At 53.1% G+C, this 25,901-nt stretch overlaps 5 protein-coding genes and 3 non-coding genes across 19 annotated transcripts in view; 3 read left to right on the top strand and 5 right to left on the bottom strand.

The window, feature by feature from the left end:
• Positions 1-286: 286 nt before the first annotated feature.
• Positions 287-2,533, top strand: TLCD1 (TLC domain containing 1). 2 transcript variants are annotated; one of them, XM_059149421.1, is made up of 5 exons: positions 287-1,020; positions 1,344-1,426; positions 1,519-1,601; positions 2,006-2,160; positions 2,331-2,533. In XM_059149421.1, the coding sequence occupies exons 1-5, from the start codon at positions 827-829 to the stop codon at positions 2,455-2,457; spliced, it is 642 nt and encodes a 213-aa protein (XP_059005404.1). In that variant the 5' UTR covers positions 287-826; the 3' UTR covers positions 2,458-2,533. The 2 variants fall into 2 exon arrangements, with proteins under 2 accessions (XP_059005404.1, XP_059005403.1); XM_059149420.1 differs by having other exon boundaries at positions 2,006-2,533.
• A 408-nt stretch (positions 2,534-2,941) lies between these two features.
• On the bottom strand, positions 2,942-6,491 carry RPL23A (ribosomal protein L23a). Of its 2 annotated transcripts, XM_059149423.1 has the most exons (5): positions 6,344-6,491; positions 5,562-5,745; positions 3,755-3,931; positions 3,219-3,288; positions 2,942-3,000 (listed from the first exon to the last, which is right to left on the bottom strand). In XM_059149423.1, exons 1-5 carry the CDS (start codon positions 6,366-6,368, stop codon positions 2,986-2,988), a joined length of 471 nt encoding a protein of 156 aa, XP_059005406.1. In that variant the 5' UTR covers positions 6,369-6,491; the 3' UTR covers positions 2,942-2,985. The 2 variants fall into 2 exon arrangements, with proteins under 2 accessions (XP_059005406.1, XP_059005405.1); XM_059149422.1 differs by having other exon boundaries at positions 2,942-3,288.
• On the bottom strand, positions 3,363-3,427 carry LOC131817213 (small nucleolar RNA SNORD42). The gene has a single exon (XR_009348398.1). It is a non-coding gene; the product is annotated as a small nucleolar RNA SNORD42 (small nucleolar RNA).
• On the bottom strand, positions 4,018-4,089 carry LOC131817216 (small nucleolar RNA Z17). The gene has a single exon (XR_009348400.1). It is a non-coding gene; the product is annotated as a small nucleolar RNA Z17 (small nucleolar RNA).
• On the bottom strand, positions 5,823-5,886 carry LOC131817211 (small nucleolar RNA SNORD42). Its single transcript, XR_009348396.1, has one exon. It is a non-coding gene; the product is annotated as a small nucleolar RNA SNORD42 (small nucleolar RNA).
• Positions 6,492-7,685: 1,194 nt separating the features above from the next.
• On the top strand, positions 7,686-12,297 carry RAB34 (RAB34, member RAS oncogene family). 3 transcript variants are annotated; one of them, XM_059149417.1, is made up of 12 exons: positions 7,686-7,794; positions 8,475-8,687; positions 8,896-8,987; positions 10,501-10,566; positions 10,674-10,775; positions 10,883-10,947; positions 11,057-11,108; positions 11,299-11,380; positions 11,460-11,550; positions 11,683-11,790; positions 11,879-11,949; positions 12,049-12,297. In XM_059149417.1, the coding sequence occupies exons 2-11, from the start codon at positions 8,634-8,636 to the stop codon at positions 11,944-11,946; spliced, it is 780 nt and encodes a 259-aa protein (XP_059005400.1). In that variant the 5' UTR covers positions 7,686-7,794; positions 8,475-8,633; the 3' UTR covers positions 11,947-11,949; positions 12,049-12,297. The 3 variants fall into 3 exon arrangements, with proteins under 3 accessions (XP_059005400.1, XP_059005399.1, XP_059005402.1); XM_059149416.1 differs by having other exon boundaries at positions 11,879-12,297; XM_059149419.1 differs by lacking the exon at positions 10,501-10,566 and having other exon boundaries at positions 11,879-12,297.
• Positions 12,298-16,662: 4,365 nt separating this feature from the next.
• On the top strand, positions 16,663-23,529 carry PROCA1 (protein interacting with cyclin A1). 4 transcript variants are annotated; one of them, XM_059149200.1, is made up of 5 exons: positions 16,666-17,145; positions 20,996-21,082; positions 22,154-22,289; positions 22,570-22,728; positions 22,820-23,529. In XM_059149200.1, the coding sequence occupies exons 1-5, from the start codon at positions 17,058-17,060 to the stop codon at positions 23,478-23,480; spliced, it is 1,131 nt and encodes a 376-aa protein (XP_059005183.1). In that variant the 5' UTR covers positions 16,666-17,057; the 3' UTR covers positions 23,481-23,529. The 4 variants fall into 4 exon arrangements, with proteins under 4 accessions (XP_059005186.1, XP_059005183.1, XP_059005187.1 ...); XM_059149202.1 differs by lacking the exon at positions 16,666-17,145 and adding an exon at positions 17,578-17,787; XM_059149203.1 differs by lacking the exon at positions 20,996-21,082 and having other exon boundaries at positions 16,663-17,145.
• Positions 23,530-24,902: 1,373 nt separating this feature from the next.
• Positions 24,903-25,901, bottom strand: part of SUPT6H (SPT6 homolog, histone chaperone and transcription elongation factor) — a 33,857-nt gene continuing 32,858 nt past the window's right edge. For all 5 annotated transcript variants that reach the window (XM_059149199.1, XM_059149195.1, XM_059149197.1 and 2 more), the window contains one exon: positions 24,903-25,705. In XM_059149199.1, coding sequence (XP_059005182.1) covers positions 25,519-25,705 — 187 coding nt within the window. In that variant the 3' untranslated portion in view covers positions 24,903-25,518. The remainder of the gene's footprint in view (positions 25,706-25,901) is intronic.

Below are 25,901 nucleotides of genomic sequence, written 5' to 3'. Positions count from 1 at the left end.
GGTCACCCCAGCAGCCCGGTCTTCCTCGTGCCAGCCTCCACGGAGCCAGGAGAAGAGCCGGGATTGTCTAAGGGAGGACTGTGACAGCCGCTGGACCTCAGGAACCCAAGAGCGGGCTGGGAAGAAGGGTGATGGATTAGTCGACCCCTCCTAGACACCGAGTCGATGCGGGGCGCCACAGATGCTGATAAACATGTCCGTCTCTGGCCCAAAGAAGCTAAAGATCCGGTGAAAATAACAATATAGGCGGAGACCATTATCGAGGCTCGGCTCGGACCCCTCCCCAGGACCAGGGCTTAAAGGACGCGGGTGTGTGACGGGCCCCGCCCCGCTCTGCCCAGAAAGGAGTTGAGGGCGGAGAGAGAGTTCTCTCAGTACCCGCCGAGGCGGGGGAGCCGGTAGCCCCGGGAAAAGTGGGGACGCAGGTTAATGAGGCCAAGCAACCGAGGCGGGACTCTGTCGGCCGTCGGGAGGCGCCAGCGAGGGGTGCCGCGGCGTCGCCGCCCCCCAGGACAGCCCCTTTTTCGCCCGAAGTCCGCGGAAGCGAGGCGGGGCCCAGAGGCCCCCGGGAAATGGGGTTCTGGCCCTCGGTGCCGCGGCGGCGCCGGAGGGGCGGGGGCAGGCGGCCGGGGCGGGGCGGGGGTGGCTGGGGGCGGGGGCAGAGGCCGGCGGGGAGGGGACTGGAGGAGCTAGGGGCCTAGAGGGCTCCGCGAAAACTGTGCGAGGCTGGCGGCTGGCGTGCACTGGCCGGAGAGGAGCCCGGTTCGCGGAGCAGTCGGACGAGGCAGCGTAGGGGGCAGACAGACTGACTGCAGGGAGGGCCAGCATGCCCCTACTGCTGCACCCCGCCCTGCCGCTGCTCCTGGGCGCCACGCTGACCTTCCGGGCCCTCCGGCGCGCGCTCAGCCGCCTGCCCCTGCCGGAGCACGTGCGCGCGGACCCCCTGCGCACCTGGCGCTGGCACAACCTGCTGGTCTCCTTCGCCCACTCCATTGTGTCCGGGGTCTGGGCAGTGCTGTGGTGAGTGAAGGACTGGGGGAGTGAGGGTGGGTGGTTGGGGGATCCCACGTTACTCTCCGCATCACCCTCTGGCAGGCTCAGGCCATGCAGTCTCACCTGATTCCCTCTTCAGAAAGCTCTCCAACTAGGAGCGGCAGAGGTCCCAGGGGAGGGGGAAAGCTCATCTGGGAACCGGGAGACACCTGGGTTTCAGCCAAGCCTCTCCACTTCCCACAAAGCCAATAGCGCGAGCCCGGATCCCTCGGGGACTGGGAGGGGTAATGGGGGAGTAGAGGGTTCTTGGGGATGCGGAGATGTTGAGAGCCTGCCTTCTTCCCTCCCAGTCTATGGCAGACCCCCGAGATGCTGGTGGAGATTGAGACGGCATGGTCGCTTTCTGGCTATCTGCTCGCTTGCTTCTCTGCAGGTAGGTCTTGCCCAGAAAATACTAAGTAGGTGTGGGGACAGGGAGCTTTTTGTTCAGTTCCTTTCATGACTTTTTTCCATACGACCCGCTAGGGTATTTCATCCACGACACGGTGGACATCGTGATTAGTCGTCAAACACGAGCTTCTTGGGAATACCTCGTTCATCACGTTATGGTAAATGAGAGGCAAGGGTTGGGGTGTAGGCCTGGTGCTAACAACCTGGTCTCAGCCTTTTCTGAACCTGGTAGGTAAAGACCATGTTTCTTAACCTCATCTCCAACCAATGTCAGAACACTGAAGGCTGGCAGTATCCGTGCCCTTTGTGAATTCACTTTTGAGGCCAGTAATCCATGGTCTTACCTATTACCACCTTTAACAAATTAGAAACCCTACTCAGAGCCAGAATCTGTGGGCAGGGATCAAGATTTAATCATGTTGAATCTACCACAGACTATAACCCAGGATGAAGTAAGAATGGATTTCCCAACCATTAATCCGGTAGCCTTGATATGCCCACCAACTTTCAGGAAAGCCATGGTATTTGGGTCCCCTAACACATTATCTCCCTTGCATTCTAGGCCCTGGGTGCCTTCTTTGCAGGCATCTTCTGGAACAGTTTTGTTGGTGGGGGTGTCCTAACATTGCTGGTGGAAGTCAGCAACATATTCCTCACCATCCGCATGATGATGAAGATCAACAATGCCCAGCACCTCCTCCTGTACCGGGTCAACAAGTATGTCAACTTGGTCATGTACTTTCTCTTCCGCCTGGCCCCTCAGGCCTACCTCACCCACTTCTTCCTGCGTTATTTGGGCCAGAGGACTCTGGGCACCTTTCTGCTGGGTAACCTGCTCATGCTGGACATCATGATCCTCATCTACTTTTCCCGCCTCCTCCGCTCAGACTTCTGCCCTGGACATGTCCCCAGCCAGCAACACAAAGACAAGTTTTTGACAGAGTGAGAGGACTGCAACTTGTGGAAAGAAGAGCAAACACCGCCAAGAACAGCCTCACCATACAAGAGAATTAGCCCCAAGTCTGGGGCATCCTCTGAGGACAGGCTCTGCACCTATTATTGAAAATGCTAATGAAAGCACTCCTCTGAAGTCCTTGTCCTTTCTTGGGCAAGGGGTGAGGGAAGCAGACAGACCGGTTGGACATGGTAGTTGGGTGCGGGGGACAGGTGCTGTAGAAGCCAGCCAGTCCACACTGCCCTGAAATGGATGCTAGTGAGAATTCTTATATTGGTTTCCTACAAAGCCCCTTCCAGATAAAAGGAGAGATTCTTGTTTGCCATCATCACGGGGTTAAGACAACACATTTTCATTGTCCAAAACCCAACCTGGGTCACAAATACCTGAGCTCCCACTGCTAGGATTAACAAGTGTGGTGAGGTACTAAGGCAGAGTGTTCCAACAGGGTAAGTAGACCAAAGTCTTGCCCTGTTAATTAAATGTGTGTAACCCCAGTATGGCCTCCCCAAAGCCCAGCCAACAAATCAACAGACAAACATGTATCATGAAAAAACTGTATTTAGATTTAGCCAGCTGGACTCAGTTTAGATGATCCCAATCTGAAAAACAAAAGGGAAGCTTTGTTACTGGGAGTTGAAATGTGAAGATTAAGCTAGAATGTCACAGTTAAAAACCAAAATGAGGTGAGGGTAGGGCCCATTCAGGATTGGAGTACAGTGAGTTAAGCAGCCAAAGTCAGGTTTTGGTCACTAACAGACATCTCACTTGGACCCAGGTGATGGGTGGGTGAGTTGATAGCACAGGTAAGGTAGCTTACTTTGTTGGCAACATCCAATGCATCATAGTCAGGGGCCAGCCGAACGTATGCCTTCTTCTCTCCATCAGGCCTAGGATAAAGGAAGTCTTAATTCCTCCCACCATCACTGCCCCTAAGCCTTCCGTTTCCCCCCTAGTCTTTCTAGCATATCAGTGGTTCCTTTGTTCATGTCATTCTTTCCCAAATGGTGACTTTTCCATCATTTGCACAGGCTAGGAATGCCACCAAACCACAAATGAACCCACTTCCCCTTTCTGGGGGAATATCACAGAATATCTTAGGACTAAGTCCAGGTTATCTGACATAAATTGCATCTTACTCTAGGGCCTGCCTCTGTCTAGAAGTGTAGGGATCAAGAAAACACCAACACTATACATTAAGTCCTAGAGGCAGGAGAGCTAACGTGTCCTCAAAAGCCCATATTAGATACAAAAGACTAGAATTACAGCAGAAGATGCTCATTTCTTAAGGCTTGTAAGCTGTGAAACCTACTTCTGACTCCATGCACGTTTCCTGGCTCCTGAGATCCTACTCACCTGATTAAGGTGTTGACCTTGGCTACATCAATGTCATAGAGCTTCTTCACAGCCTGTTTGATCTGGTGCTTGTTGGCCTTGACATCCACAATGAACACAAGTGTGTTGTTGTCTTCTATTTTCTTCATGGCTGACTCAGTAGTCAGGGGGAACTTGATGATGGCATAGTGGTCAAGCCTTGGGAAGAAGCAAAATGGTGTCAGCTGGCCTGGGTCAAAGGGAAGGATAGGCCCTCTTTTAGAGCCCAACCCCAGAAGAGCCCAGGTGCATCAGACCATGAAGTAGCAATCATTTCTGTCAGACTTTGGTCGCTAAACAGTGTCATCATCTGCACCCTGAAACTTAGGGACCTGGGGGCAGAAACTTTTGCACTTTCTTCCCCTTGAAAGACTTTAAAAATTTTTTTTTGTTAGAACACACACAAAGTGCAAGGTGAGGGGCAGAGGGAGAAGCAGGGAGACTGATGTGGGGCTTGATCCTAGGTCTCTGGAGATCATGACCTGAGTTGAACCAACTGGGCAAAGGGCGCCCCCACTTGAAGGACTTTCATCCTTCAGTTTATTTAAGAATCATCTCTGAGTTCCAAACCCCCTTCATTCTTTGACTTCAACATTTTTTTAAAAAATGTATTTATTTGACAGAGATCACAAGTAGGCAGAGAGAGAGAGAGAGGAGGAAACCGGCTCCCCACTGAGCAGAGAGCCCGACGTGGGGCTCGATCCCAGGACCCTGGGATCATGACCTGAGCTGAATGCAGAGGCTTTAACCCACTGAGCCATCTAGACACCCCCTCCCAAGCAAGAGGCACCTGGGTGGCTCAGTGGATTAAACCTCTGCCTCTGGCTCAGGTCGTGGTCTCAGGGTCCTGGGATCTATTAAGCCCTGTGTCAGGCTCTCTGTTCAGTGAGGAGTCTGCTCCGCCCCCCTCTGCCTGCCTGTCTGCCTACTTGTGATCTCCGTCAAATGAATGAATAAAATCTTTAAAAAAAAAGAAAAGAAGGGGCACCTAGGTGGCTCCGTGGGTTGGGCCTCTGCCTTCGGCTTGGGTCGTGATCTCGGGGTCCTGGGATCGAGCCCCGCCTCGGGCTCTCTCCTCGGCCGGGAGCCTGCCTCCCCCCTCTCTTTCTGCCTGTCTTTCTGCCCACTTGTGATCTCTCTCTGTCAAATAAACAAAACAATTAAAAAAAAAAAAAAGAAAAGAAAGAAAAAAAAAGCAGCACTGGGAGGTGACAGTTATTACTACTGTTCCAATCTGTGGCCCCCTAAGCTCAGTTTTATCATTAGTAGTGTGGCACCAATACACTCAAGACCTTAAACCTTTCTGCCCATTTCCCCGTCTCTTGAGTGTAAAGACTTAAGAGTAAATGAGAAGACCTGTTGCAGGTCTTCTCTTTCCAATACAGATTTTTTAACAGTGTCCTTATCAACCTAGAATCACCCCACACTGTCACCCTCAAGGGTTATTCCCTACAGGAATAGGTGCAATGAACAACTAAACCTGTAACTCAAAAAAATAAAAAATCAAAGTCCCACTGTATACTCAAAGAAAGCAGAATTTAAAACGCTGACCATATATAAAGCAACCATTAACCTTAATAATCATTGAGCTGCTTTAAACTGTTCCCGTCAATACTGTAAAAACGTCTCTTCTTGTTCTTAAATCAGGCATTAACAATCTCTTCACACTCCCCTTAGAGACACACACTACCTACTAACAAGTATTCCCGAAGCTGTGCTGTAGGTTTGGTAAATTTCCAAATTACAAACAGCTACCCAACATCTTTCCAAGGGAAAGGGCAGTACTGACTTGTTTCTCCTGGGGGCGCTCTTTCGAGGGTATTTGGGTTGCCTTCGGAGACGCAGAGTCTTGGGTCGTCGGAACGTAGGTGATGTGCGGATCTTCTTTTTTTTGTGACTGTGGACGCCTTTCAGCACCGCTTTCTTGGCTTTCAAAGCCTTTGCTTTGGCTTCGGCTTTGGGAGGGGCAGGGGCTGAGAGAAAGAAGGAAAACGAGGGCACAGGAGTCACTTCCGTACTCAAAACCCCTAGCGGGTGCTCCAGGCCACACGTGCATCAGTGGTTCCTTTGAAGACATCACAAGTCTCAGGTTAAAATTTTTCCATCATATGCACGATACTGGGGCGAACTTAAGAGTAATTCCAGAAATACGACGAAGAAAAAAGGGAACTAGCAATGATCGAAAGGTTGATATCTGACAAGATAGGTGCTAGTGGTTTTACCTACCTATATAGCTCTAACGCGGAAGAAAAAAAAAGGAAACTAAGTTGAGGACTTAATTCTTTACAGGTCTGGAGACATGGGCTCCGTCCTGTGGATGCGTGTTGTTCCCCAAAGCCAACAGTCCGGCAGCCCCGAGAGGTGGTGCCGGCCGGGCTTGCCTCCCCAACCTCCTCACAGAAGCTCAGCCCATGCGGCTGGGCCCACGCGCACCGCAGCGTGCCAGAATCCCAGAAGCGGCTCCGGAGCAGACACCGCAAGGCTTAGCTCAGCCATTGTCCTCCCGGTCCGTTCACTCTGAGGGGCTCTCACGCCAGCTACCCGCAGTCACCCCCCAGCTCCAGCACAAACCTTCCTTCTTAGCTTTCGGCGCCATCTTCGTAAAAGGGATTTCCAACGCTCGTTTCCAGGGGCTTATAGAGCAGAGTCTCACCGAAGACTCGCGATGCTTTTTACTTAAAGCTGATTGGGTAATCTGTAGCGCGGCGCCCTCTGGGAATGGTAGTTAAGTTTAATTTCCTCGGGAGAGTGATTAAGCATGCGCCACCTCTTCCCTCAAAAGAGTGTAAAGCTTCTTGGGGGTTGTAGTTATTTTGTAGACACGTGTTTATTTGTTGAGGCTGTTGGATATGGATGGTGTAGCCATTGTCTGGTCCTGAGCGCTTTCCCATCTTGAGGAAAGAGTACTGTAGGTCCAGGAGATAGTAACACTGAAAACAGGACGGTGTATAATTAGGTTGACTCGGGGAGGGTGAAGCAAAGTTCTAGAATGTCGGAGCAGAAATTGTGTGGGCCAGGGGCGCCTAGGTGGCTCAGTCAGTTAAGCGGCTGTTTTCCGGTCAGATCATAATCTCGGGGTCCTTGGAGAGAGCCCAGCATCCGGCTCCCTCCTCAGCGGGAAGCCTGCTTTTCCCTCTCCTTCGGCCTCTCGCCCCGCTTGCGCGCGCGCGCTCTCTCTCTCTCTCAAAACAAACAAAAAAGAACTTTAAGAATCTGTCTGGCCCAAGTCCCTCTAACAAATTCTACTCTTCTTTACCTGTGACAGATTTCGTGTGTTTTACCGCACTTGAAACTACCAATATTCCAAACACCCGGGGTACAGATTTCTCTAGGGCTCCCTAGTTCTTGCGAATTTCATTCAGTCTACTCCCTTTAATTAGTCTTCCTTTCCCTGCTCCAGTCATATCTGCATCCTCAGATTCAGTTCCCGACACAGAACAAGTTTTAATAAAGCTTAGGTTTGCTTCTCTGCGGGTCTGTTTCTGTCCCACCTCCACCCTGCCCTGTTTTCCTCCTTCCCTCTTTAGAACCAGATCTCCCCTTTGACGGTGAGAATCATTGTATACTACACTCCTCCTCTACCCTGCAGAACTGCGAAATGGAAAAATTGTCCTTGATTCCAATGGGATCAGACAGAACACGGGTACCAATGCGGCGACCTACCCAAAGGGCGAAGTTTCAGGTCCACTTAACCCTTCTTTAGACGAGGGAGGCAGGTTGGTCTTTGGCCTCACACCCCTCAGTCTACACGAAGGAAAACACCCCAGAATTTGGACGTCTCTTTCTTCGGTGTGCATCCCATTCCGACCCTGGAATCCCTGTCTGCTTCCCCCCACCCCACCCCTATCCCGGGCAGAAAGGCGAGCGGGGGCAGACTCTTATGAGTCACGTCCTGGGCCTGGAGTTGAGGGAAGCGCCGCCTCTCCTTGGGCCCCTTCTCTCCTCCTTTCCCCTCCCAGCCGTTGTTGGCCCAGCCAGATACTGCGTAGCAATCACCGATTCTCCATCACCAATTTGACCGGGTAAGGGTCCCCTTGGAGCCGGAGCCCGGCCCAGAGGCGCAGCGGAGAGCGACCTGGGGGACTTCGATCTGGGCGGGTTCCAGCCTGGTTGGAGGCGGTCCTGATGCCCTTGAGCGGTCTGGCAGGGTACCAGGGGCTGGGGCAGCGCGGTGGAGAGGAGAGGAGAGGAGAGGAGAGGAGGGGGAGGCTGGGACAGGCTGCAAGGCCGGGAGCTGCCGGGAGAGGGGCAGGGGGCGGCCCTTCTCCAGGAATTTCCGGGGATCATGTTACAGCCCTAGCGGAGGGAGAGCGGAGTGGGACGCTGGTCCCTGCGGCGGACTGGGCCCCTGGCCCCCTCCTCCAGCAGTCCGCAGGCCTTGCAGCGCCATCGCTGCCCACACTGACCCCGTGCGGCGGGGCTGCTTCGCGCCCCCTGGCAGCTGTTATGGTAGGACAGCCTCAACCCCGAGGTGTCGTCGGGTCACCGCGGCCCCGAGTCATTGTAGGAACCATCCGGCCCCGAGTTATTGTGGGGTCTACGCGGGCCCGGCCCCCCCCCGACGGGACTTCCCGCCCCCATTTGGCGGCGGAGGAGTCACCCCGCCCCCGAGTCGTAGTCGGGACGCCCAGGGCCCGGGTGATTGTGGGTTCGCCCCGGCCCCGGATGATCGTCTCATCCCCGTGGCCCGCCGTGGTCGTAGCGTCCCCGAGGCCGCGGGCTCCCGTAGGCTCCCCGTGGCCCAGAGTTATAGTCGGGACACCCCGGTCGCGGGTAATTGTCGGGTCTCCACGGGCCCGGGTCGCTGGGGCGGATCAGGTCCCCGCGCCTTCTCGGGGCTCCCCGCAAAGTCGCAGGCGAGATGAACATTCTGGCTCCGGTGCGGAGGGACCGCGTCCTGGCGGAGCTGCCCCAGGTAGGCGCCAGGGCCACGTCGGGCTTCTGGCTGCGATGGGGTGTGGGCGGGGAGGAGGCGGCACCAGTTCAGTTAGAGGCCTGGGCCCAGCCCTGCGGCCCAGCGAAGTCTGCTGCTTCTGGGTGGTCCCCTACCCCCGCCCAGGGCAGCTTGGCTGCGGGACATGGGCCAGGAGTGGGTGAGTCCCGTTCTCTTCTAACTCTCTCAGTGCCTGAGGAAGGAGGCCGCTTTGCACGTGCGCAAAGACTTCCACCCCCGCGTCATCTGCGCCTGCCAGGAGCAGAGGACAGGCACGGTGGGGTGAGTTAGACATCCTTAACAAAGAAAGGAAGTCTCAGTCAAAGCTAGGATACACAAGCACCCCCCCCTCCTCCCAGGGGGGGGGGGGCTCCATTTCAGCCTCTACCAGCTGTATGGTAATTCCCCCTTTTTTATACCAATGTGTTCTCCCTTTTCTTCCCAGCAAGGATGTGATGAATCCTATGAAATGGGGTGGGTAGAGAGGTGGCTCTTCACTTCTTCACACAAAGAAGGTGTCCAACAGGAGAGGGTGGTTCCCAGGTCAGCTTCCCACATACTATACATTTGAGCCCCAGGACAGAGGGCTGTGCCTGAAGGGATGTGTCCCATTATGGGTAAAAGAAGGTAATCCTGATAAAATTTGTGGGCCGGGGATGCCTGGGTGGCTCAGTTGGTTGGACGACTGCCTTTGGCTCAGGTCGTGATCCGGGAGTCCCAGGATCAAATCCCACATCGGGCTCCCAGCTCCATGGGGAGTCTGCTTCTCCCTCTGACCTTCTCCTCGCTCATGCTCTCTCTCACTGTCTCTCTCTCTCAAATAAATAAATAAAATCTTTTTTAAAAAATAAATAAATAAAAGATTTGTGGGCGGGTCAGTAATTGAGCATTTACTGTGTGCCAGGCAGTGTGTTGGTTACTATAATTATCTTTTATTAAATGAAAAACACCATCCGTTTTTTATTTTACCTATTTGTTTTACCTAACATAATCTGATTTCATGGGGTGCCTGGATGGTACAGTGGGTTAAGTGACAGCTTTTGGTTCAGGTTATGATCCCGGGGTCCTGGGATTGAGCCCCACATCGAGCCCCTGCTCTCTCTCTCTTTCTCTGTGTCAAATAAGTAAGTAAAATCTTTATTTGTTTATTTGATATATATAGACAGAGCACAGCGGGGGAGCTGCAGGCAGAAGGAGAGAGAAAAGCAGGCTCACCCCAAGCAGGGAGCCTGATGCGGTGCTGGATCCCAGGGCCCTGGTATCATGACCTGGGCCAAAGGCAGAGGCTTAACGACTGAGGCACCCAGACACCCCAATAAAATCTTTAAAAAGGGGGGCACTTAAGAAAAAAGATGTATCCTGATTTCAGAGATGTTAAGATGTATGTGGGGGAATGAAGGGGAGGATATATAGGACATTTATCTCAGAATATAGGACATTAATCTCATTATAACCTTCACAACAACCCTATAGAATATATACTAAATCTCCACCTAACAAGTGTTGAAACTGAGGCTCAGGGAAGCTGAGTAACTTGTCCCAAGTCACACAGCTGGTCAATGGAAGAACTGGAATTCACATTCATGGCTTTCTGATGCTGAAGCACAAAACACTCTTCTGCAAGCGTATGTGTCCAGGCAAGCCGCCTGGGAGGCCTCCTGCCCATGGTAACCTCAGCCTTGGTGCAGCTACCTTTATGCACTTAGTAGGGAACATTGAGACACTCTAGGTTGGAAGAGTTAGTGCTCACTCCTCCTGCTGGAGGAGGACACAAAAGGGGTTTTGTGCCCTGCAGATTTAAGATCTCCAAAGTCATTGTGGTGGGGGACCTGTCAGTGGGGAAGACTTGTCTCATCAACAGGTAAGAAGGTGCTCTCGTTGAGCTGGATTGGGCTGGGCTGGGCAGGGTTCGGCCAGACCTAGCCACGTGGGCTGGGCTCAGGGCCAGAGTGTCCCATGCTCCCTCAGGTTCTGCAAAGACACTTTTGATAAGAATTACAAGGCCACCATTGGAGTGGACTTTGAGATGGAACGATTTGAGGTGTTGGGCATCCCCTTCAGTCTGCAGCTGTGAGTGCTACCTCTATACATTCCAGCCATTCTTTCCCTCAGCCCCTGAACCCCATCTCACGCCCCCTTCCCATATACCTGTGTTGTACCCCCCTCCTTCCTCCCAGCTGGGATACTGCTGGACAGGAGAGGTTCAAGTGCATTGCATCAACCTATTACCGAGGAGCTCAAGGTAAGGGCCTCGGAGAAGTGGGGCAGGTGGGGGGTCCTGGTGTCTAAGCTAGGGCTGAGTGGTTGGGGTAATGAGCTAGTAATGTCCGCTGTTTTTGCCACTTTTCCAGCCATCATCATTGTCTTCAACCTGAATGATGTGGCCTCCTTGGAACATACCAAGTATGTGGGGATGCGGAACTATACTGGGGGCCTCGGGAAGAGAGGGCACAGAAAAGAGGGGTGGTCAGGGGCATTAGTAGGGAAGGAGAAGAATGCATCGAGGACCAGAGAGAAGGTGGTGAGCCTGTGAGTGTCAGCAGGAGGAGCCTTTCCAGCTCACCCGTCCTTGGTTGTCTATCCTCTGTGGCAGACAGTGGCTAGCCGATGCCCTCAAGGAGAACGACCCGTCCAGTGTGCTGCTCTTCCTTGTGGGTTCCAAGAAGGACTTGAGTGTGAGTGTGTCCTGGGGAAGGGGCGGCTACCAACTCGGGGAGGGGACCCCCTTGCCATCTGACTCCGACCTTCACTTAGACTCCCGCTCAGTATGTGCTGATGGAGAAAGACGCACTCAAGGTGGCCCAAGAGATGAAGGCTGAGTACTGGGCGGTCTCATCTCTCACTGGTGAGTCAGAGGCTTTGGGTCTTCTGCTGTGGTGCTCCTGTCTACCTGGCCTCTCCCTCCTGTCCCTTGAGCCGTACCCAGGGACCCAAGCCCTGGAATGTCCTTTGAATGCCCATCTGCTCCATGTGTCAGGTGAAAATGTCCGGGAATTCTTCTTCCGTGTGGCAGCGCTGACCTTTGAGGCCAACGTGCTGGCTGAGCTAGAGAAATCAGGGGCCCGGCGCATTGGGGATGTTGTCCGTGAGTGCCTGCCTGCCTGGCTGGGAGGTGTCAGAGAGCGTGGGGGACCTCTGATCCCCGCTTCATATATTTCCCACCCTTCTTGAAGGCATCCACAGTGATGACAGCAACCTCTACCTAACTGCCAGCAAGAAGAAACCAACGTGTTGCCCATGAGCGGTAAGGGGACTGTCCAGCACCTGCCCAGCCCTGGGGCACTGTGCCACCCTGACTCTCCTAGAGCTCAACCCTGGACATTTGCACTGATTGTTTTTCCAGACCAAAGAGCTGCCTCTTGATGGCAGTACCCGTGGAGGGGTAACAGGGACCATGCTAGTTGCTCCCTGCCCTGGGCACCATGCCAAAGACTAGATGTCCTCCTCTTCCGGGGGCTCTCCAGGGTGCCCAGCAGTGGGGAGGTAATCCCTGCTGCTTTTGCTTAGCCTGATGGATCCTTTGGAGTAGGAGGATGCTTAATGATCCCAGCCTCACACTGTGCCTTATGCATTAAAATCTCTGTTTTTAGCAGTTTGGGGACTGGAGTCCTTTGTTGGGGATGAGGGATGTGGAACGGGCAGGACTGGATGGCTATCCTGGGACTCAAGCTTCCTGCTGGATTCTAGCTGTCCCACTCGCAGTGGTTGGCTTTGAGAGCGCTTTTCTTTGGTTCCTCATCTCTGTGTCCCCCTACTTGGTGTTTATTCCTAAATTTCTACCACTGGATAATTGTTTTATTTCTTTCACTCCCTTCTCGCCTTCTCTTTAAAAAAATACTTCACCGAGGGGAACACAGTAAAAAGTGATTGAGTTTTGGATGCTCTTTGGGTTGACCAGAGGCCCAGGGCAGTGTGGGTTTGTCTCTTACTCAGAAGATGTGCTATGTAGGAATGCCTGGGTGGCTCAGTTGGTTCAGCGTCTGCCTTCAGCTCAGGTCGTGATTCCCAGGGTCCTGGGATCGAGTACCACTTCTGGCCACCTTAGTTGGTGGGAAGCCTGCTTCTCCCTCTGCCTGTTGCTCCCCGTGCTTGTGCTTGCTTGCTCTCACTCTCTCCCTCTGGCAAATAAATAAATAAAATCTTAAAAAGAAAAAGATGTGCTAATATCTATCTAACATTATTAGTGATATAAGCATAAATTTATGAGTAGTGTCTTTTTATATTTTAAAACCTGATTAAAACAAACAAACAGCATAGGGGCACCTGGCCGGCTTACTTGGTAGAGCCTGTGACTGTTGATCTCAGGGTCATGAGTTCAAACTCCACGATCCATGTTATGCCTAGAGCTTACTTAAAATAAGAAAGAAAAAAAAAAAGGAGAGAGAAAAACAGCATACTTTGTTTCCTTTTCAAAAAAAAAAAAAAATGCTCTGAGTCAGGAGGTCCTTCATCTGAGTTCTCACTGTCCTCTTCAATCACTTCTCACTGTGTTCTCAGAGTATTTATTTATTTATTTATTTTTCTTTTTTCTCTTCTTCTTTTTTTTTTTTTTTAAGATTATTTATTCCATTTGAGAGAGAACGCAGAGCGAGTGAGAGAGAACGCGAGTTGCGGGGGGGAGGATGGGCAGAGGGAAAGAGAGAAGCAGGTTCCTTGAGCAGGCTTCCTGCTGAACCGGGAGCCGGAGGCCAGGCTTGATCCCAGGGCCCAGGGATCATGACCTGATCTGAAGGCTTAATCAACTGAACCACACAGGTGCCCCTATTTATTTATTTTTTTAAGATTTATCCATTTATTTATTTATTTTTTAAAGATTTTATTTATTTATCGGGGTGGGGGGAGAGAGCGAGCAGAGGCAGACAGAATGGCAGGCAGAGGCAGAGGGAGAAGCAGGCTCCCTGCTGAGCAAGGAGCCCGATGTGGGACTCGATCCCAGGATGCTGGGATCATGACCTGAGCCGAAGGCAGCTGCTTAACCAACTGAGCCACCCAGGTGTCCCTAAGATTTATCCATTTAATTTAGAGAGGGAGAGTGAGTACACACTCACAAGCATTTAGAGGGACAGAGGGAGAGGGAGAAGCAGACTCCTCACTGAGCAGGGAGCCCAGCTGGGGCTCTATTCTGGAACCCTGAGATCATGACCTGAGCTAATATCAAGAGTTGGATGCTCAACCAACTGAGCCACCCAGGCACTCCAAAGAGAAGTATTTCTTAAAGGGAAGGCAGGAAGGGGATAAAAAAAAAAGAAAACAATTATCCAATGGTAAAAATTTGTGAATAGGCACCAAGTAGAAGGATACAGTTGGGGCTAAGGAACCAAAAGAAAGAGCTCTCAGACTCCCAAGCAAATCACTTATCCTCTGTGCCTGTTTCCTCAGGCTAATAATACTGATGAGGAGGGTGCTGGGTGGCTCACTGGGTAGAGCCTCTGCCTTCGGCTCGGGTCATGATCCCAGGGTCCTGGGATCGAGCTCCACATCGGGTGCTCTGCTCGGCGGCGAGCCTGCTTCCCTTCCTCTCTTTCTGCCTGCCTCTCTGCCTACTTGTGATCTCTGTCTGTGAAATAAATAAATAAAATCTTAAAAAAAAAATACTGATGAGGTTTCATGGATGAAATAAGGTAAAGCGCGAACATACATGGCAAGAGCTCAAAAAACCTCATCTACTATAACTAATTGGAGGGAAGAGTGGCGAGGAACCTGCTCTCTGTTGACATCTGACCCAGAGTCAGATGGGCAGGGAGTATCTCAGACATTCGGCCCAACAGTGGTGTGACACATGTAGCCTCAGTGTCATTGTGAGAGGCCATGGAGGGCCAAGATTAGAACAGAGATCTGGGCTCCCAGTCAGCGAGTGCTCTGTCCATTCCATGCTTGGTACCATTCTCACCCAGCTACTCTGTCCTGAAAGGTTTGGCTTTTCTGCATACTCCTCCCCACTGGCTTCTCCCTTCTTCAACTCTCTTCCTCGAGCTGTCAAGAGCTAAGGTGGAAAGGGGAGTCTGGCTAGTGACCCTATCTGCTCAGATTCCTGGGTTTGGAGGAAGGTGAAGGCTGGGATCACGCAGATAGAGCGGCAGCAGCAGGAGAGACCCTGGATGACTGGAGAAAACAGTTTAAACACCATCCTCTCCTCTTTTTCCATCTGTTGAGGCATATCCTAGCTTAAGAGCCTGGTGCCAAGAGAACTGGAGCGGAGTGAGGTGTGGAGTGTGGGTGGTACGGCTCTAACACTTTCACACTCTCTGGGATTGTTTTTTCCATATCTCTTCCCTCACAGGACTGTGCGCTTCACTCCTCCTCTTGTACAGAGCCTGTAACTCAGAGTGTGTGTGTGTGTGTGTGTGTGCGGGTGCGCACGCATGCACGTGCGCAGAGCTGTTGTGGAATGTTTGTGCTGCAGGGGTGGTGGTTGGGGTGGGGATCAGGGGTATGGTTCGGTTTTCTGGGTGATACCTGTGAGGAGCATGTGGCTGTGTGCATATTGCATCAGTCCATGTGTGAGGAGTAGATTTTTTATGTAGGCAACGGGTGTGATCGATGCCTGTGCCATGTATATGCTTTATCTAAGGGTGTCATGGGTGTGTGTAGTAGGTTACTATGAATGCAGCCGGCCCTGCTTCCTCTCACAGCAAGCCTATGGAGACACATGCGGTTGCCAAAGTGAAGTAAGATTGGGGCGCCTGGGTGGCTCAGTGGTTGGGCCGCTGCCTTCGGCTCAGGTCATGATCTCAGGGTCCTGGGATCGAGTCCCGCATCGGGCTCTCTGCTCGGCAGGGAGCCTGCTTCCTCCTCTCTCTCTCTGCCTGCCTCTCTGCCTACTTGTGATTTCTCTCTGTCAAATAAATAAATAAAATCTTTAAAAAAAAAAAAAAAAAAAAAGGTGAAGTAAGATTAAAGCACTACCATACAAAAAGATTTTACTTAGGGGCGCCTGGGTGGCTCCGTCCTGCGATCTAGCCCCTTATGGGGCTCTCTGTTCAGCAGGGAGCCTGCTTCCCTCTCTATCTCTGCCTGCCTCTCTGCCTACTTATGATTTCTGTCAAATAAATAAAATCTTTAAAAAAAAAGGCTTTTACTTATTTGAGAGAGGGAATACAAGCAGGGGGAGTGGGAGAGGGAGAAGGGGGCTTCCGGTAGTGCAGGAAGCCGGAAGGCGGGGCTCCATCCCCGGGATCATGACCTGGGATCATGACCCGAGCCGAAGGCAGATGCTTAACGACTGAGCCACCAAGGCGCCCCTCGAAATACTTAATTATTTTAATAACTGTTTGGGGTAAGAATAACCTGAGATCTTGGCTCTATGTTGACATCTTTATTGGGCAGTGTTGTCTCCGGGAACTGTTGGGGGGGAGCGGGTGCAAGGAGGGAACGCGGTGGGGAGGGGGCCCTGAGGATGGGCGCCACGAGGGTTTGGGAGCCGACAGCAAGTCCTCATCTTTAGAACTGGGCCTTGTGCTCCTGTGGAGGAGCGTGAGGGCAGAAAGAGAAAACGCAAAAGAAAAAAAGAAGAATGGGCGCCTGGGTGGCTCAGTGGGTTAAGCCGCTGCCTTCGGCTCAGGTCATGATCTCAGGGTCCTGGGATCGAGTCCCGCATGGGGCTCTCTGCTCAGCAGGGAGCCTGCTTCCTCCTCTCTCTCTCTCTGCCTGCCTCTCCAACTACTTGTGATTTCTCTCTGTCAAATAAATAAATAAAATCTTTAAAAAATATATAATTAAATTAAAAAAAAAAAAAAAAAAAGAAGAAGAAGAAGAAAAAGAACGAACGCGAGCGAGCCGGAAACAGCCTTACTCCAGAGCGAGAAGGAGCCAGGAGAAGGCGGGTTGGCTGCGGGGAGGCGGGCGGGGCTCCAGGGCCGCGCGCGGCTGGGTTCCGACCGCTTGGGAGGGGCTGGATTGCGGCGGAAGCTTGAGGTGGAGAGAATGCCTGGGGCGGGGCTAAGAACGGGGGTGGGGGGTGGGGCGGGGCTAAGGTCTGGGGGTAGGACTAAGAGCTGGGAGTAGATCTGGAGAGGAACTAGGGATGGGATTGAGGGCTGGGCCTGAGCGGCCGAGCTAAGGTTTAGGCCTGAGAGAAAGAGGTGGTACGAAGGCTAAAAGGTGGGACAAAGAGGGTCTTGGAAGGAGCTGCAAGGCCCCGGATGAAGAGCGCGGCTGAAGCTTAGATTTGGGCTAAGACAACACAGAGCCGGGGGAGGGTGGAGGGGGGGATTGGGCAAGCATGAGGCGGAGTTAAGGCTGGATTGGGGCGAACCTGAGATTGGGGTTTACGGCTGGCTCGACCAAGCTGAGGTTCAGGATTGGACTTCTGCGAGGAAGAGTTTTATAGAGACGAGAACTGGGCTGAGAGCGATGTGGGTCAGGACGACACTGAGGATTGAAAGGTGGACTAAGGAAAAGACTGAGGACAATGCCAGCATCTGGGATGAGAGCAGCACTGGTAAAGAGGGGCGGGGCAGGAATTTGGGGGTGGGTTTCAGCCTGGGGGCGTGGCACCAAGGAGGGTTTAGAACTGGGAAGAGCTGGCGAAGGAGGCGGGGCCAGGGGCTGGGCTGGGGCGGAGTTAGGGCCTGGGGGCGGGCTCACGCCGAGCCGTGGACCAATGATTGAGGACTGGGGTCCTGAGGCCCTGGAGAGTCCGGCAGGAGCCGGAGCTACCAACCCAACCCCTAGTTTGTAGGGATGGAAGGCGTTGCGGTGCTGCCTCCGGAGGCCCGGATGCCGCCTAACAAATGCGGATCCTGGCTGGAGCACCTGCTCCAGCACCCACCCTGTCGCCAGGCTGGGATGAGGGGTTTCATTTAGTCTGAGGGGAGGAAGGAGTCTGGAGGTTCCTCGCGTGACATCACAATCACCACCAGATGTGGGCGGGGCCAGAGGGGCATTTCCCAGGAGATGCGTGCACACAGCACTGTCTAGCTCCCTCCTTCCTGCTTCCCCTCCTTTCTCCCTTTCCCCTCCCTTCCTCCCCCATTCAGCTGCTTGGGTGTCCGACCTGGAACCCTGCCACCTGCGCCACAAGGGCGGGGGGAGCTTCTCGGCCTTCAGGACTGGGAGGATTCTGTATCAATGAGTCTTACCTGTGAGTTTTGAGTTAGGCCCCCGCGCCTGGTTGAGTGCCCCTCCCAAGAAAAAGACCACAAGCTACCCTCTTCCTTTCAAGCTATCACTCTCCTCATTTCATTATGAAGTTCGCTCTGTGCCTGCCACAGTTACTTCTGCTGACGGAGCGCTGGACTGCTGCTCCAGTAGGAGCTCTCCTGTCTGTGAAACTAGAGAGCAGGTTGCCTTCCTCGTATCTGAGGAGAGTTACTAAACCCCACCCCTTGGCAAACAGAGTTATGACTGTTAGGGCTTCTTGGTGGTTTGGGAAGAGTTCATCAGTGGACTCTGTCTACAAGCCGCCTTCACCATGACTCTGGAGAAAGCAAGAACATTGGAGTCAGATAAAGCAGAGTTTGAATCCTCACCCTTGGGCTTCAGGCTGGATCTGGGAGGTGGTGAAGTCAGGACTGAGTCAAACCAGAGGATGAAGAATTGGCTGTGTTGGAGCTGAAAAGCAGGTGCCGTAGGGAAGTGACAGCTAGCAGGGTGGGCTTTGGATAGGAACCCCATGTAGACAGGGCTGAAGGAGCCCAGGTCATACAAGGCCAAGAAGATTCGGTTAACTCCTACCCCTACCATCTATTAACTTGTGTCTTTAGACAGGTTTTTTATCCTGAGTCTCTGAGTCCACATTGATAGAATGGATTGTGGTGAGGATTTTGAATCAAAGGCATATTTTAAAAGCCCAGTACAGTGCCTAACGTTGGGGAGATGCTCATCCTGGGTCGATTCTCTTTCTTTAGAAAAATCCCCAGCTTTGAACCCTGGGCAGAATTTCCAATGCTGTAGTTTCTTTGTGGTTCCAATAGGGGATTAATTTTATTCTACTCATGTAGTCATTCAGTCCACCAACATTTGCTGGGCACTTTTAATGTCCCAGGACTTGCAGATACAGAGGCAGATCAAATATGGGTCATGTCTCATGTTGCCATAGAGTAAGTACATGAAATGCCATGGCAGGGTAAAGGGGCACAAGACATGTGTGACCAATTCTACTTGGGTGAATAGCATTGTTCTTTCCAAATGAACAGGTATTTCTGGGGAGGGAGAGGCAGGAGAGAAGGAATGGAGAAGGGAGTGGTGGGAGGAAGGATGAATGGGTGGGAGAAACTTATAACTGAGGAAGGAACCAGGACCTGGGTCCTGGTGGGGGGGGGGGGTCCGTTATGTCATGATAAGGAGTTTCACTTCATCCTGAAGGCAATGGATGGCTATTGAACAGGAGGAACATGGTGTTTGAGTTGGTATTCTAGAAAATTCAATTTGACTGCACTGTGAAGACTGAATGGGAGTAATGAAACAGAAGGCAAGGAGGCCAGCCAGGAGGCTCCTGCAGTGGTCTTAGGGATAATGGAAGTCTGAACCAAGATAGAGGCAGATGTGGGGGACACGTAGGCATGGCAAGACTTGGTCATCAAGTTGATGTAGAGGTAAAAGAAAGAACAATCCCTAGATTTCTAGATGAGGTGTCTGTTCCTCTCTGAAATGGAAGAGATAAGAGGAGACAGTTTATTGGGGGTAAGGAGAAGATGAAAGGCTTGTATGGGACATGCTGGTCTAAGATGTATTGGGGAAGTCCAAGAGGATATTAACTACGTGCTCAGGAAAGCTGTCTGGATTGGAGACCCTGATTTATGTCTTTTTTTTTTTTTTTTTTTTTTGGTGTATGTTGAAACCATGTAAGTAGATGACGTTATCCAAGAGAAGGCTGTAGAGTCTTTGAGAAGGAGGCCAAACACAGAATCCTGGTCTTCTCCAATTTTAGGGGGACAGCAGAGGAAAAGGAAACTGCAAAGAAGTCAGGAAAGAAAGAAACAGCTAGTCAGAGAAGGAAGGCAGGTGAGAGGAGAGAGGTCTGTCATGGGAGTCAGCAGAACAGTTTGCAGGAGAAAAGAGATTGAATGGCCAAGAGTGTTGGGTGAGATGAGACAAAAAGAAGGCCACTGGGTTAAATTATTAGGAGATTGTTGGCGGGGGAGCGCCTGGCTGGCTCAGTTGGTAGAGCATGGGATTCAGTCTTGGGCTTGTGAGTTTGAGCCCCACTTTGGACATAGAGATTACTTAAAAAAATAATAATTAAAATCTTAAAAAAATAATAAAAAGGAAATTGCTGCCTGGGCTCTTTTGAAAGAAGGGTCCAGTAGCTGCCATGTTGTACGTGGCTGACATGGAAGAGAGGTGGACTCTGAGCTCACTGAAGATAGGGACTGGGCCTCCCTCACAGGTGCCTCCTGAAGCTAGTATGTCTGTTAGAGGAAGGAGTGAATGATACGGATTGAAAAGGATATGCAGTGTTAGAGGGAGGAACGGGGTTTATTGAGTGTTTTGTTTAGAGGGAGAAACAGGGTTTATAGAGTGTTTTGTTTAAAGATATTCATTGCCTGTAGAAGAAAAACCACAACAGTAAAGTGGGAGGAGGTAAACATTTCTGGCTGGGACCTAGAATCCAGGAGCTTTGGGCAGGAGGACAGCGGAGGGATACTTCCCCAGATTGGAGGAGAGAGGCTGAGGGTGGGAGGGGCCTGGGGTAATGCTGGTGCGATGAGCTCAGAGGAACAGCACCAGGGTGGGAAGCTCCAGAAGGTGCTAGAATTTTCATTTATTCATTCCTTCCATACATTTTGAGTACTTATTAAGCTGTGGAAAACAGAAGGAGATGACCAGGACCTGGCAATCAGCTCAAGGGACAGGACTCAGCTCTGATGCCCCAAAGGGGAAAGCTCATTGCAGGAAGGCAATCCTGTGGTGGTTGATGGTGGTGGGGTCTCAACCCAGGGAGGGACTGTCTGACCAGTCTCCTTACACCCCGGGAATTCCTGAAATTGTCCCTCCTTACCTCGGCTCTGGCTCATTCCTATTCATTACTCCGGACTCCACTCCTGCCATGCTTCTTCCAGGAAGTCTCTCTCAAGAGCACCGCAACACTGGCGCTCTTGTTCTCTGCTTCCACAGGCCTCCTTCCCACCACCTCCCTTCCCATCAGGGTCTGTGTCACGCAGCTGCCTTGAACCGTTCATCCTCTGTGTCCCTCTCCTCACCTTGAGAACAGGCACTGTTGGGTTGTTTTGGAAATTTCCACATCCCCCCCCCCGGGGGGGGGGGCAGGTGGAGCTTGTCAGGGAATGGCTGAGGCCTGAAGGGTGTGGGGAGGGGGCTGCAGCTGCTGCCACTCTGTGCTCTCTCAGATGTAAACAGGTTACCGGGCTGGGAGAGAGGACATCTGCTGGCTGGTGTGCCTTCTAGCACTGATGCATCTACCTTCTCCTCTGAAGGTGGGTCCAGGGAATCTCTGGGCCCCGGGGTTCCCCATCCATCTCACTTGAGAGAACAGACGCCGGTGGCAGGCAGGAGGGAGAGAAGTGTTTGGTCCTGAACGGGTTCCCCCCCCACCCCATACTCCTGCCAGGCTGGGAGGGCCCATACCCCATTCCCCAAGTCCACAATTACTCCTATCTTCAGCCGTGCATCTTATGGGGCATGGATTTCTTTGACATATATGAACTGAGCCCTCTCGACAATCCTGCAAAATACATATTACTGCCATCCCCATTTTACGGATAAGGAAACGAAGTCTCAGAGAAGTCACGTGCTCTGGGATGCCCAGCTAGTGACAGAGCCGAGACTTGGACTCAGGCCTGTCTGATATGCCACTCTGCTGCCCCTTGCTCCCAGTTCAGCAGTGCTGAAGAAGGTAGAGGTGTTGGTGACCTGAGGCCCAGCCTCACGTGCCTTATTCCCCCCCGGGGTAGAAAGGGGTCATGGGAGAAGCAAAAAAGGAGGCCTCCAAGTGGGTCAGGGGTATGTGTGGGACCTGGGGCCCTCACAGCCTGGGGGAGAGAAGGGAAGGGAGGAGGAAAATGGGACAAAGCTCATACCAAGCTGCTGTCCCCTCATCTCTCAAGTACTTTTAAGGCCACTTGGACTGACACACCCCCAGCCTGGGTTACCTCCCTAGGGATGGCCAGTGAGAGGTCCTGTCCCAGTTCCACCTTCACAGAGGCTAGATAAAGGCTCAGTCCTCCTGGCCTGTCTGGGGGGAGGGGAGTAAGCTAGCCATAGCACCCCATACCAGGCGGGAACTCATCAGGGCCAGCTCACATCTCCCTCCACGCGTGGGAGGAGCTGGAGTTCAAGGGGGGACCTGCAAGAAGGTGCCTTGTTGTCTCTGTCCTGATACATGAGACCTTGGGCACGTGGAGTCACTTCATAGGCTCACCTTTTAGCTAGCGGCTTGAGGGAGAGCCATTGGTGGACTGGAGCCTTTGGCAGGGTCCGAGGGGAGGCAGTGGGGGTGTGCTGCTGTCGCCACCCCTGTGTGACCCAGACCCCACCACCCCCCTCAGGTGAATTCAAAGACCTGGACAGGTGCTGCTGGAAACACAAACAGTGCACTGGGCATGTCATCCACCCCTTCCCCTCGGACTATGGCCACCACAACCTGCACCTGCACTCCATCAGCCACTGCGACTGCGAGTCTAGGTAAGGGCCCTCCTCCTTGGGAGACCCCCAGCCCAGGGGAGACTCCTGGGTGCAGCTAGGCCCACCATTGCCCTGTGGTTTGCCCCTCAGCTTTGACCCAGCACCGGCTAGCCTCACCGCAGCTTTGTAAACCTGGCTCCGCTCTGGAGCCACAGGGAGGAGGTCTTTCGGCAGTCTGGGCTGAGCCGGGAAGAAGCCAGCTGTCCCTCAGGCTTCTGGCTCTGGGTCCCCGGGGGAGTCACAGAGGCATGGGAGCCAGGCTGAGTCCTCTGTGTGGCAGGCTGAAGGACTGCTCAGAGAAGACAAATAGCGACAACTCCCGAGATGTGGGCCCAACCTGCTCCCGAGATGAGGGTCCAACATGTTTCAACATCATCCAGTCCCCTTGCTTTGAGCTCATCCCAGAGGAGGAGTGTGTGGAGCGGTTCTGGTATGGCTGGTGAGTGCCGGCAGGCTGACGGGCGGCACGAAGGGGCATGGGCCCCCCACTCTCTGTCAATCTTCTCTCCTCCTGTCCCCTTCCCTCCCAGGTGCAAAAGCTATAGGCCTGTCTCTGTGGCAGTGATCCACCATCCCATCCACCATGACTATGTGGCAGATGACTTGAATGAAGAGGAGGAGGAGGAGGAGGAAGAAAGCAAGCCTCCCATTCCTACCCAGGTGGGGCCTGCCACCACCGCCCCCGCTGACACAGGCCTGGGCACTGTCACAACTACCCCGGACTCGGCAGCTCCCATCACTATCTGGCGCTCCGAGAGCCCCACAGGGAAGTCCCAGGGCAACAAGGTGATCAAGAAAGTAAAGAAGAAAAAAGAAAAGGAGAAAGACAAGGAAGAGGAGCTGGATGAGAAGCCAAAGCCGAAGAAAAAAGTCAAGAAGGGCAAGTTGATGAAGAAGAAAAGCCCGGTTAAATCGGAATCTTCACCTCCGGACTTGAACCGATCAATAAGCCCCAGAGAGCTGACCAGGATGTCAGAGTCCAGCCCAGACAGCCGGGAAGACCTGGAGAGTGAGGACAGTTACAATGACCCCCGGCGGGAGGAGCCCTCCAGTGACGATATCGTGGAGTCTTCCTCACCCAGGAAGAGAGAGAAGAACACAGTCCAGACTAAGAAAGCTGGGGCGAAGACCTCACCAGTCAAGAAGGTCAAGAGGAAATCTCCCCCAGGATCCAACCCCAATCTCAGTTGAGGCCAGGGCGTCCAGTGTGAAGAATAAATGCGATCAAGCCTGTAGCTGATGCCCTGCGGCTGTTCTCTCTTCCTCCAACCCATCCCCGGTTGGGGCAAGGAGGGGGGCTCTGCGCGTAGCTGGAGCTAAGGGGGGGCTGCAGGGGTATTTGAAGGGTAATGTGTCTTTCAGGAGGGAATCCGTGGGAACGTAGGTGGGAGGCCATGCAGCCTGTTTATCTGTAACATTGTAGGCTCGGGGCAGGAGAGGAGCACATCAGGGTGGGGTGGGAAGAAGGCTGCCCATCTCCTGGGAGATCGGTCTGTGTGAAATCTGCTCGGCGGACAGGCAGTGCTATCTGCAGCGATACCCCTAATAAACTGAACCTTTTAATCCACTCTGTGCCACTGTGCCTGGCCTTTCCCTCCTCTAAGTGGCCCTTAGGAAGACACGTGCTGGTGGCACCAAAGGGAACATCATCTTCCAGGCTGGTGTGTCCCTGCTCCTGCTAGGCCCTTCCAGACCTTTGTGCTGAAGGGTATGGAACTGAGTTCCTGGCAGACCAGCCTTTCCCTCCCAGCTCTTGCCAACAGCCAAAGAGGTCTTGAATGCTGGGATAAAGTCGAGATGGGAGACTCATTAAGTTTGGGCAGTAATGACCTTTTCTGAGTTCTCTGCTGAGCCCCAAGCAGAGGAAAAGGAGGGGGTAAAGGCTCACTTTCTCAGCACCAACTTGCAAAGCTGTGAGACAAGGCCCTTCTTAAGAAACATGGAATACCAGGAGTCTAGAACACAAAGAGGCAGTGGGGTTGGGGGAAAGGGCAAGGGCCAGACGCTGGTTGGACCAAGCTGGTAAGAGGGGGACTGGCCTTCCCTGCAACAGGCCGGCACTCCCTTTTCCAGGGCGGGTGTGGGAGCAGACAAGCATGGGGCCCATCCTCGGCTGACGTGTCTGTGTAGAGGTACTGTACTATCACAGACCGAGGCCCAGCTGGCAAAAAGAGTGTAGAGGGAGGAGGTAGAGGGGCTCGAGAAACTGAAACTTACTCTCGGCCCTTCTTCACTATGCCAGAGGTGGCTTGTGGACCCAGTAGTTGGAGTGGCTGCCTGCCAGTGTAGTAACAGCAGCTACTGGGTCCTAGGGCCTCACAAGGTCCGAGGCCCTGGGCTGAGCACGCACACATCCTCTCAGTGCTGGTAGCTGCCCTGACAAGGCAGGTAGCAATCACTCCACTTTACAGAGAAGATGGCACAGGCCCAGGGCTGGGGAAGCGGTGCAGGGATGTGATCCCAGGTAGTCAGATACAGATGCTGCTTGCTGTTCTGAGTCAGTCTCTCTGATGGCCTCGGAGGAGTTACAGGGAGCCTGCAGAGCTCCACACACTGCTCTGAAAGCCATCCTTCAAGCGCCGGAATGTTGGAGAGAGAGACTTTGCCAAGTGCTCTGTAGAAACACTGTTTATTCAAATGACAGGCAGGAAGCGGAGACAGCAGCACGTGGGTGAAGGCGGCCAGGCGGGGGTGGGTCAGGTTAGCACTGCTCCCCCACATTCCCTGCAATTCTGCTCTGCTAGCCACCCAGGCTGTCGGCATCAGGGTCAGAAATACTTTTCCTCCTCTCCCTCCTGCCCCAAACTGAATAAATAGCATTCCTCTCCCTGCGAGAGCTGGGGGAGACTCATGTGCTGAGCTTGGTGCCCCAGGGTCACAGCCCAGAGTCAGATGAGGGCAGAAGCTCAAAATGGCTTGTAGGGAGTAGAATACAAAACTGTTCCACTCTCATTCTCGTCTTCCTCTTCTTCCTCCCCACCACACACCCCTCCCAGCCTGGTCCCGGGACAGGTGGTCAGTGAGGGCCTGGAGTGGGGCACTGCTGCCTAGCGTGCACTGAGCTCAAATTCGTGAGGCCATCCAGCTTGTCACCCATCCAGGCTGACCACCAATGAGAATGTCAATTCACGCCACTTTATGGACAGTAAAGGAGGGGCAGGGAGTGAGGCAGTGGGCAGCTGGGCCTCTCCCAGCCTCAGAGGTAACCAGAGTCCTAGGGGCAGACCCCCTACCGATCCATCTCATCCAGGAGCGGGGTGGCATCGCCGGCAATGGACATGGGGGTGCTTTCGATCATGGGGCTGGGAGAGGGTCGAGGTGTCAGCCGCTGCTTCTGTTTCCGCCTCTCGGCTTCCTTCTCCTGTAGCCACTGCTCTGCCATCTTCCCCCAGTCGATGGCGGCATGGCTGTTGGACCTGGGAGCGGGAAAAGGGGCATCTGCGATCAGGACTCTCCCAGAGATCACTAGAAGAAAGCCTTCCCTTTTCCATCCTTATAGAAATGGACTACCTATTTTTGGCAGCAGCCATGGCCAGCTGCCACGTCACCCTCTTCTGTCTGCACCCAGCGTCATCCCGGGCTATCACCTGGGTCACAGCTCTCACAAGGCCC

This window comes from Mustela lutreola, chromosome 15 (assembly GCF_030435805.1).
Source record: "Mustela lutreola isolate mMusLut2 chromosome 15, mMusLut2.pri, whole genome shotgun sequence".
NCBI classification, from domain to species: Eukaryota; Metazoa; Chordata; class Mammalia; order Carnivora; family Mustelidae; genus Mustela; species Mustela lutreola.
The sequence above is the reverse complement of the archived record's forward strand: the minus strand, read 5'-3'. Positions and strand labels throughout refer to the sequence as shown.